Below are 11,610 nucleotides of genomic sequence, written 5' to 3'. Positions count from 1 at the left end.
AGCATCTACAGTCAAAGGACTCTTTCATTCGTCCTTATGATCTATTGATAATTCTGTTTCTTATCTCTCTGGTTCTACAATCCACTGACCTTGTAACCCACTGGAAGGATATTCTAGCTTTTTAAATTTTATATATTGTGTATGTGTTACTGTGTGTATATGTATGTTTAGGAGTGTAGGACACAAGTGCCATAGCACTCATTCAGAGTTCTGTTTCTCACTTCACCATAAAAGTACTGGGATAGAAGATGTGCTCTATGGTGTGGAGTTTCATGTGGGTTCTGGGGATTTGAACTCAGGTCTTCACACTTATACGCCATGTGCTTTACCCACCGAGCTTTCTCCCCAGCCCTCATTCTAGCTCTTTGCTGCTGCTGTTGTCACGCTGGTCTACATCCATGGCAACGCTCTGGAAGTTACCTGGATTCCCATCCCAGTGCTGTGCTTAGCTCCCCTCTCACAGCAGCAGTCAGCTCGCTGTCTGGACCACACAAGTATCCTGTACCCAACGCCATCAATTTCCATGTCATGTGCTGTTCCTGCAGCCAGGCCATTTCTCCTGACACCTGTCTCCTCTCTTCCCCTGCCCCAGCCAGGCCTCTGATCACCCCAGGGTCACTCTCCTCCCTCCTCAGCTGTAATTGCCTTGCCTCCCTCCATGGGCCATTGCAGTCCAGATGTTTTCCTGACCTCCTGACCATGGAGATGTCTTAGCCTGGGGACTGTCTTTGAGATGCACATGAATCTGCATTTTATCCACCTGAAAAACCTCTTTCCTTCAGAAGCAGAACAATACACTTAGAATCTGTATGTCCCCCTCTTCTGAGTGTAGAAAGGAGGGGAACACTGCACACAGGGGTTTGGCCTTGACTCAGGTGAGCAGACAAACAGCTGTGTGATGTGGTGAAAAACCTCTTAGTAGCAGATAGAAAATGAAGGGCCAACTGCCAGCCAATTCTGTCAAAACCTATTGGTCTTTCCAATTGTGAGAAAATAGAAAAATCACAGTACAACCTCTGGTCATATAATTTATGACACCTAGTAGTGACTTTTCATTTGATTAAAATTTAGTAAATGATAGCTAATATAACATAAAAATTTCTGGCAACTTGGTACCTACCAATAGTCCTAGCCAGTTTGAATTTGAGGTAGCAGGATTATTTAGCTCTAGAAATCATAATCAGAGAAAAGAACATGTCAGAAAATTGTGTGTATGTCTGTGCTACAAGTCTTTAGTGTGTGTCTGTGCAAGTTTGTTATGTATTACGTGTGTTCATTCTCCTAGGTGTGGTTGTGCGTGTGTATGTGTGAGCATGCGTGTCCTTGTGAGTATATGTGTAACACATAGAACAAGACTATTACCTTGTTTGAACTCTCACTGCTATTGATCAGCAATCTTTGGTAAAGCACCTAGCTGCCCACTCCTCTATTTCTATATGTGTTCAGTTAAATCTAGTAGCCAATTCCCAGACCGAATTAACTACTGTATAAAATGTACATATTTATGGCACTAAGCAAACAAGAACAGATTAAAAAATCATACTCACTAGAATTCAATCCTTTCAAAATGGGACACTCCTTTCCTATAAAAATACCTTATAAGGGATGTTACTAGCAGTTACTTTTCACTAATGAGTAAATTTTTCCAAACTACATCAGTTTTTTCTCCAAGTGTTGGTGAATGATTTCTCTATGTGCATCTCACTTTCTTCTCCAGAGACATGGATGGTGACAATCACACAACAGTCACAGAATTCCTCCTCCTAGGACTCTCTGAAGAGTCAGAACAAGAAGACGTTGTCTTTGGAATGTTCTTGGGCATGTACACGGTCACCATCTCTGGGAACCTTCTCATCATCCTGGCCATCAGCTGTGACCCTCGTCTCCACACACCCATGTACTTCTTCTTGGCCAACCTCTCCAGTGTCGACATCTGCTTTTCCTCAGTCACTGTCCCCAAGGCACTGGTGAATCACGTCGTGGGAAGCAAGTCCATCTCTTACATGGAGTGCATGACCCAGATCTTCTTTTTGTTTGTGTTTGGTAACATGGATAGCTTCCTCTTGAGTGTGATGGCCTATGACCGCTATGTGGCCATTTGTCACCCACTCCACTATACCCTGATGATGAGGCCCAGACTCTGTGTCCTCCTGGTGGCCATATCATGGGTCATCACAAACCTGCATGCTCTCCTGCACACTCTCCTCCTGGTTCATCTCACCTTCTGTTCCCACAATGCAGTGCCCCACTTTTACTGTGATCCCTACCTTATCCTGAAACTGTCTTGTTCTGACACCTTTATCAATGATGTCACAGCCTTTACTGCAGGAGGAGTGATATGCCTTACACCTTTTGTATGCATTGTTGTTTCCTATGCCTACATCTGCTCTAAGGTCTTGAAGATGCCCTCTGTCCAAGGGATCAGAAAAGTCATGTCCACTTGTGGTTCCCACCTCACTGTGGTCTGTCTTTTCTACGGGGCGATCCTAGGAGTTTATATGCACCCTTCTTCCTCCTACTCACTACAGGATGCAGTGGCCTCTGTCATCTTCACAGTGGTGACCCCTATGACCAACCCCTTCATCTATAGCCTGAGGAATCGTGACATCAAAGGAGCCCTAAGGAAGATAATTCTCAGGTCCTAGAATTTGAAGTTTCTAGAGCTGAGAGGACTCCTAGACATCACACATTTTTTTGTTTTATTTTTGTAAACACTGATCCAGACAGGTCTATAGCTCAGCCTGATGGCATGTGGCATTTGTGATAAATATTTTTAAATATAGTTTTATTCTGATGCTGAGGAAGGGACTCCAGAGTAGTGAAGATGCTGCCATGGTTACTGTAGACCAGAATGTAAGCTCAGGTGCAGCTATACCAGTGAGGAGATATGTGCTTGGGTTCAAGGATGTCTGTGCTCCCAGGGACGGCAAGGGCTCCAGTGTGAAATATAAGACAGGTGAGGGCACACCCCTCAGATAGGCACCTGATATGTCATATGGAAGAAAGTGGTCCTGAATTTAAGCCCATTTTAAAGGTATAGTCCTTTGTCTTTGGGTGAAATGTGTAAATGTTGCCTAAGTCAATATGATTTATAGCATCTGCTAGTTCCCTTACTTCTCTGTTAGTTTTCTGTCTGTCAGACCTGTTTATTGATGGGCGTGGGATGTTGTAGTTTCCTACTATTAGTGTGTGGGGTTTGATGTGTGATTTAAGCTTTTGTAATGTTTCTGTTACATATGTGGGTCAGTTTTTACATGAGGCATAGATGTTTGAGACTTCATCTTATAGATTTCTCCTGTGATGAATATCCAATGTCCTTCTCTCTGTTGACTAATTTTAGTTTGAAATCTACTTTGATAGATATTATGACTGCTACATCAGCTTGCTTCTTAGGTCCATGTAAATGGAGGTTTTTCTCTGTCCTGCCCAGTATCACAGCTGCTTCCAAATAATCACTCAGAGGCTTATTTCAATTTTAAATGCTTGGCAAATGGTTCAGGCTTATTAGTAACTAACCCATATTTTTTGTCATGTGATTTGTAGCATGTTACCTCATTTTCTACACATTTTTCTTCCTCAGTGACTGACTGGCATATCCTAGACTCTGCCCTTCCTCCCCTGTGTCTCTACTTGGATTTCCCACCTCACTCTCCCCTGCCATAGGCCATGCAGCTTTATTTGTCAACCAATGACAGCAACACATATTCACAACATACAGAAAGAGATCCCATAGCTTTACCCCTTTTTTGTCTAATCAAAAAAGTAGCTTCTAATTTTTATATAGTAATATTAAATAAAACCAAACAATTATGAAACAAGAATTACAGTTATAATATTTAATCTATTTGTATTTGACCAAATGAAAGAAAATACTCTATCATCTACCCTATCTTTGTGAGTCTAAAGTTTAATATCTAATGTATCTTTTACTATAAGTAAGGAAAACTATAATTATAGCATCTAGTCTTCAACTCCATCAAAGATGCTAGAAGGATATATTGTTACCTGAGCAAATAGAAAGTCCATTGCAAGCAACTTCCAAAAGTCTGAAAATGACAGAGACATCTGGTTGTCTGTACAGTCACCCAAAGTTCTTCTGTAATGATGGGGTATCCATCTTCAGCCTACAGGCCCAGAGTATCTTGCAGACTCTTCAGTGAAGCAGGAAATTTGCAGGACTCTTTGGTCTACTTTAGCAAAGTTTATCAGTTACTGTTCTCTGTGTCCTACAGAGTCTGGCAGTATCTTCTGTCAAGTAGGAACCCAAAGGACCATTCTGCCTTGCTTTGGCAAAGTATAGTGGTCATTTTCCTGAGGGTCCTGCATGTCCAGTTTATACTGCATACTGTCAAGAAGTTCAGGCAAAAGCAGTTTCTTGCCCAAATGATTAGCATTGCCACATTGAAAGCAAACTCCATAATGAAATTCTTTGATGCCCATCATCCTCTCTGAAGTAATTGGTGCTGCCAAAAGCAGATGTGCCTTAATGTCAAGAGAACTCTAAGTATTTAAAACATAGTAAATGCCATATTCCATAGATTTTGAAGTGTTTGAAGATTACCTCTCTATCTGAAATATATCTTTGCATACCTAGAAACCCTACCTAATATGACTATAAGTTTGACTGTTATAGATGAATATTAATCTGTATTTTTAATTATATATTTTATTTTCGAATGAACTGCATAAACATAATACCTTAAACAAGAGTAAAAATATACATACATGCTGTGGGACATTGGTTTTTACCCTGTCACTTGTATTTTAATAAAATGCTGATTGGCAAGAAGCCGGGCAGGAAGTATTGTTGGGGAGATCAGGCAGGCATTAAAGGTGGGGCAACCAAAACAGGAGAATTCTGGGAAGAGGAAATAGTCAGCCTGCAGTCATTGGGTAGAGTAAGCAACATGAGAATGCCTCACTGATGAAAGGAACCAAGCCATGTGGCTAGCACATTCAAGATATATGTGCTAATATTAGATGTAAGAAAGAGTTAACAAGAAGCCTGAGCTAATAGGTCAACCAGTTTATGAATAATGTAGACCTCTGTGTGTTTCTCTGGGACTAAACAAACTGTGAGATCGGGTGGGAAAGAAGTTTCTGTCAACAAATGGCACCAGCGTGACAACTGCATCCACACAAAACCTGAGAGAGTTTGAGAAAAAATTCTAGACAGCAAAAGCATGTTTTTTTTTGTTTGATAGCATTTTCTCAGGTTGACTGTTTGCTAGAGGCAAGTGTGTCTCATTTAAGATAGGCTTCCTGACTCAGCTTTAGCTGCAAAAACTTTGCAGCCCTTTTAAGAGGCTCGGCCACAAAGCACTGAAATGGTGCTGATAAATAGCTGACAGCATGCTTTTTGATAGTGGTAGGGACTTTGAAACTCCATAGAGATGTGGCAATAAACATGGCTCTGGCTAGTATCTCTGGCATGAGGTTAGACTCTCAGAAAGCTAAGGAATGGGGTGGATGCAGCCATCAAAGCCACAGCTTTAATTCTGGCCATATCACCTAGCAAATTTAAGATTTCTATGGTCAGAAAAAGAGATATACAGTAAAGATTCAGACAAAGAAACCTTTAAACAGTTTACAGTGCACTTAAAAATATATGTAGGCCTGGGAAAGAAAGGAAAAGGACAAAGTCCTTAAAATAAAATAAAAGAGAAAGAAAGAGAGTAGTTGGGTACTTAGGAGGCCTAGAGTTGCAGATCTCTGTGAGTTTAAGGACAACCTGGTGTACAGAGTGAGTGCCAGGGCAGCCAAAGGTACACAGACAAACCTAGTCTCAAACTAGCAAAAATTAAAAATAAAAATAAAAGAAAAAGAGTTTAAAATAAAGCCACATAGAGATGGAAAATATACAGAGAGTCTCGATATTGTATGTTATGGTGTTTTCTTCGAATTGTTTGGTTGCTGAGGGAGGAGCAACAACTGCTAAAAGACATTTGATTATAAATGCTGCTGGATTAATCCAACATAGGTATTTTGAAAATGTCTTGACTTCAAAATTTACGTCAAAAGGTATGTTTCTTTGGAGAAGAAGTTTTGCTTTTGTTTCTACAGGAAATGAGAAGCTGTGGATTCATTCTGGATTAAGAAAAATAAGGTTTGATCAAGAAAGAGACCCTGAGAAATCTCCAGTAGGAGCAGATGACCCAGATGTCTGAGTTCTACATTCAGAACACCCTCAGGACTGCTGCCTGAGATGATGAAGCCTCACAAAATATTCCAAGCTAGGACTTGACCATAATTCTAAATTTTCTTAAAGTCTCTGTAAGATTATCAGTGTCCCAATCAGCAGGAAGTAGCCTGGAAAACTATGCCCACATCCCCCAAAAAATGGACTATGGCTATTTATCTTTGTTTAGAATGTTGTTTACAAGTTGTTATGGATAATGGCTGGACAAAGAGCTAAACAAGGGAGATTAGATTCAGAATTATTATATTGAATAAAAAGGGGGTAGTGCTGTGGGACAATGGCCTTTTATCCTGTCACTTGTATTATTTTTAATAAAATGCTTATTGGCCAGTAGCCAGGCACGAAGTACAGTTGGGGCAACCTGGCAGGAAGAAGAGGTGAGGTGATGAGAAGAGGAGAATTCTGGGAAGAGGAAAGGTTAGTCTGCAGTCATGACCCAGCAGCAGAAGAAACAAGATGAGACCACCTCGCTGTGAAAAGGTACCAAGCCATGTGACTAACACAAACAAGAATTATGGGCTAATATAAGATGTAAAAATTAGTTAATAAAAATCCTGAGCTAATAGACCAACCAGTTTATAATTAATGAAGAGCTCTGTGTGTAGAAGAATGAAAATAGACCCATATCTATCACCAAGAACAAAACTCAAGTCCAAATGGATCAAAGACCTCAACATAAAGCCAGCCACACTGAACCTTATAGAAGAGAAAGTGGGACGTACACTTGAACGCATTGGCACAGGAAACCACTTTCTAAATATGACCCCAGCAGCACAGACACTGAGAGGAACAATTAATAAATGGGACTTTCTGAAACTGAAAAGCTTCTGTAAAACAAAGGACACGGTCAACAAGACAAAACGGCAGCCTACAGAATGGGAAAAGGTCTTCACTAACCCCACATCAGACAGAGGTCTGATCTCCAAAATATACAGAGAACTCAAGATATTGGACACCAAAAGATCACATAATCCAATAAAAAATGGAGCACAGACCTAAACAGAGAACTCTCAACAGAGGAATCTAAAATGGCTGAAAGACACTTAAGGAAATGTTCTACATCCTTAGTCATCAGAATGACCAAAATCAAAAACACTGATGACAACTTATACTGGAAAGGTTTTAGGAAAAAGGGTAATACTTCTGCATTGCTGGTGGGAATGCAAGCTGATACAACCTCTTTGGATATCAGTGTGGTGATTTCTCAGAAAATTAGGAAACAACCTTCCTCAAGACCCAGTAATATCACTTTTGGGTATATATCCAAAGGATTCTCAATCATGCCACAAGGACATGTGCTCAACTATGTTCACAGCAGCATTGTTTGTCATAACCAGAACCTGGAAACAACCTAAATGCCCCTCGATCAAAGAATGGATAAGAAAAATGTGGTACATTTACACAATAGAGTACTATACGGGAGAAAAAAATAACGACAGCTTGAATTTTGCAGGAAAATGGATGGAGCTAGAAAACATCATTTTGAGTGAGATAACCCAGACCCAGAAAGACAATTATCACATGAAGTCACTCATGGGTGGTTTTAAAACTTAAAGCAAAGAAAGCCAACCTACAAACCAGAATCCCAGAGAACTTAGACAACAATGAGGACACTCAGAGGGACTTACATAGATATAATCCACACGGGAAGTAGAAAGTATAAAAAGACAAGATCTCCTGAGTAAATTGGGAGCATGATGACCTTCGGGGAGGATTGAAGGGGGAGGGGAGAGCCAGGGAGGAGAGGAGAAAAAAATGTAGAGCTCAATAATATCAATTAAAAAAAAGCTTTTTTAGGTCTTAAGTGGCAATTCCTGTCCTGTGTTGCACCACCACAGGTAACCAGAGGCTTTTCTGTTCTGCCTGGCCCCACAGCTGTTTCTAAATAATCACTCAGAGACTTATAATAATAATGATAAATGTTTGGCCAATGTCGCAGGCTTATTACTAACTAGCTCGTACATTTAAATTAACCGATATTTCTTTTCTGTGCTTTGCCATGTGGTTTGTGATTTCATACCTCATTTTCTATGTCTTGCTTCCTCCATGGTTGGCTGTTGTCTTTCAGACTGCTCCCTTCTACTTCTGCATCTCGATTTGGATTGTCCTCCTCGTTCTATCCTGCCTTGCCAGAGGCCAAAGCAGATTTATTTATCAACTAATGAGAGGAACACATATTCAAGGCACACATAAAGACATCCCGCAGCAGGTCCATTTGACTGGGAAGTCTTTCCCCAACCCTTTACTCTGAAGTAAGATCTGTTTTTGAAGTTGCGGTGAGTCTCTTGAGTATAGCAGAAGGATGAATCCTGTTTTCATATCCATTCTTTTAGCCTGTGTCTTTTTATAGGTGAATTGATTTCATGGCTACTGAAGGATATTAATGACCAGTGATTGTTAATTCCTGTTATTTTTTGAGGGCAGTGTGTATCTTTCCCTTCTTTGGGATTTGCTGCTGGGGGTTATCTATTGCCTGTATTTTCATGGGCATGGCTAACTTCCTTGGGTTGGAGTTTTCCTTCTAGTGCTTCCCGAAAGGCTGGATGTGTGGCTAGGTATTGGTTAAATCTGGTTTTGTCATGGAATATCCTGTTTTCTCTGTTAATGGTGATCTAAAGTTTTTCTGGGTATAGCAGTCTGCGTTGGCATCCATGTCTCCTAGTATCTGCATAACATCTGTTCAGAGTCTCCATTGAGAAGAAGATTATTATTCTGATGAATCTGCCTTTATATGTTACTTGGCCTTTTTCCTTTTGCAGCTATAAATTAATTTTCTTTATTCTGTATGGTCAGTGTTTTGTTGTTTGTATATTGTTATATGTAGAGGGAATTTTTTTTTGGTTCCATCCAATTGGTGTTCTGTAAATTTTTTGTATTTTCATAGTCATTTCCTTCTTAAGTTGGGAAAGTTGTCTTCTATAATTTTGCTAAATATATTTTCTGTGCCTTTGAGCTGGTATTCTTCTCCTTCTATCCCTATTATTCTTATGTTTTGTCTTTTCATAGTGTCCTAATTTTTTTGGACATTTTTTGTTGTGAGTTTGTTGCTTTAATGTTTTCTTTGACTGATGAATCGTTTTCCTCTATCATATCTTCAATGCCAGACATTCTCTCTTCCTCTCTTGGAATCTACTGGTTATGCTTGCAGCAGTAGTTTCTGTTTGTTTATCCAGATTTTCCATTTCCAGAATTCTCTTGGTTTGTCTTTTCTTTATTGCCTCTATTTTAATTTTCAAGTCTTGAACTGTTTCCTTCACCAGCTTGATTGCCTTTTGTTTTCTTGTCTTTCTTTTAGAGATTTATTGATTTCTTCCAAATTTTTGTTTGCCTTTTTCTCCATTTCTTTAAGTATTTTTTATTTCCTCTTTAAGGGCCTCTATCATCTTCATGAAGCTAATTTAAAAGTCATTTTCTTCTGCTTTACTTATATTGGGATTTTCAGGTCTTGCTATTGTAGAACCACTAGGTTCTGTTGGGTCCATACTGCTCTTTATGTTGTTGAATGTACTCTTACACTGGCATCTGCTCATCTCTTCCTCTAATCATTGCAGGCAGTGGCTGTTGCCCCAGCATCCACTCCTCATGTGACTGTTGCACACCATTGGTGGCAACGAGGGTTAGTGATGCCGTGACAACAGGATCCTAAGAGCCTTTCCTTGAGAAAGAGATTCTCCTTGCGGACATGCAAGTCTGTCCTGTTCCAATGTGACCTGTGATTCCATTACAAAGGGGCCTGAGACTTAAGCTACTTTGGATACTGTTCTGAGCCCCATAAGGGAAGTTGGCTAGTCTAGGAACTACTCAGTTTAATTGTACAATTCAGGGCTCCAAGCGCGGAGACACAGCTATCAGATGTCTCAGACTCAGTCCTTAGCACGGCTCACAATAGGCTAAAAGGTGAAAGAGATGCCAACTTTCTTAATCCACACACTGAATATCACTGTCAATGATAACAGAGCTGTCTCTCTATAAGGAAGCAGACATGGATGCTGACTTCTACTTCAGAGGATGCCTGCCAGTTTCCAGTCAGAGGGAGAGCAGTTAGGTGTGTGACATGTCTCACACACTCCTTTTCTGAGGAAGTGTAGCTTGCTCAGGTGTCACTGTCACTGTCCAGCAGGAAACCTGCCTGTGCCACGCCACCTCTGAAACAAATACTATAGTAGGAGAGCAAGGAGAATTTCACCTTGTTTCAGATTGTAGAGGGATGTGTTACAGCTGTGGAGTTGCAGAGATACCCTGACTTACCAGAGAGCCAGGCTATACCTAGAGCAGTAATAGGACAGCTCTGGAGGCTGGAGCAGCAATAAGACAGCTCAGTCCTGGAGGAAAGTTTTCCTGGGCTCGCCAAGCTGGAGTGTAGTGGGAGATGGTCTTCCTGCAGGATACAGCAATCCTGCTCTTCCCCTGAGAGCTGCTACAGCTGAGTATTGCTCTGTTCCCGTAAGGGAACATCCTAGCAGCGCTATCTGCTTCTTCTCTGGGGGAAGATGTTACTTCTTTTGCTAACACTCTGGTCAAGGGGAAGCCACTGCAAAAATGTAGTAATCTCCTTAGGTTCCAGCAAAAAGTTTTTAAATTTTCTGCTCAGCCTTGCTTAGGCCCCTTAGGGAGCATCCTAGCAAGATTCTTCTGTTCTGCTGTGCCTTGCTCAGTTCCCTAAGGGAGCTTCTCAGCAAGGTTTCTCAGCTCAATCCCCTAAGGTCATCCCAGCCAGGTTCTTCTATTCTGTGCTGGCAATTGATGATTGTCACCCAAGACTCTTTTGAGGAACAAATTTATTTGGGAAAGAGTCCAGAAGACTGGCTGCCTCTGCCAGAGAGGAATAAAAGGAGGCCTTTAAGTTAACAAGAGGAGAGACTTTCATAGGGCTTCTTAGGGGCAGAGTTTTGCCAGAAAGAACACTGATTGGTTAGTTTAATGTGCTCAAGGATTGGTTAGTTTAGTTGATCAGGGACAGATATGGCTCTGATTTCATGGCCATACTGTGTTTCTTTCTCTTGTCCTTTTTAGCCTTTTGACTTTAATCTTAGGACCTGGTCATATTTCGTTCACTGGCTCTGATTCTAAGGATAAAGTGTGATTCTTTGACACTAGTATCAGAGTCAGGTCCTGTTTCTTTGGTTGTGGGTTCAGGGATTAAGATGTTTCTTTCCCTGGCTCAGGTCTCAGATTCAAGGTACTCAGTGATTGGTTGGTTTCCTGCTCCCGCTGTCCCTTTTACCCTACACAGATTATGATCTTAGCACTAATATCAATTATGCAGACTGCACATCCTCTCTTCTCTTTGTTTCTGCTCTGGAAACTGTCTGTCTTTAGAACCTACCTGTAGGAGCCCCCACATGACTCAGTTTCCATCTGAAGTCAATTCTGATTTATAAGTCAGTTGAGTTCTCACTTGCCTGCTCTAC

General features: G+C 40.8%; 1 protein-coding gene across 1 annotated transcript; it reads left to right on the top strand.

Annotated features, from left to right (window-relative positions):
• Positions 1 to 1,681: 1,681 nt before the first annotated feature.
• LOC125411653 (olfactory receptor 1f45-like) lies at positions 1,682 to 2,645 on the top strand. The gene has a single exon (XM_048451880.2). The coding sequence runs from the start codon at positions 1,722 to 1,724 to the stop codon at positions 2,643 to 2,645; it is 924 nt and encodes a 307-aa protein (XP_048307837.2). The 5' UTR covers positions 1,682 to 1,721.
• Positions 2,646 to 11,610: the final 8,965 nt, after the last annotated feature.

This window comes from Myodes glareolus, chromosome 9 (genome assembly GCF_982192425.1).
Source record: "Myodes glareolus chromosome 9, mMyoGla1.1, whole genome shotgun sequence".
Taxonomy (NCBI): Eukaryota; Metazoa; Chordata; class Mammalia; order Rodentia; family Cricetidae; genus Myodes; species Myodes glareolus.
This window is presented reverse-complemented; position numbering and strand designations above follow the sequence as displayed.

Bases quoted from the DNA above. Each gene is read 5' to 3' on its own strand.
- LOC125411653 (XM_048451880.2), top strand. From the start codon at position 1,722: ATGGATGGTGACAATCACACAACAGTCACAGAATTCCTCCTCCTAGGA.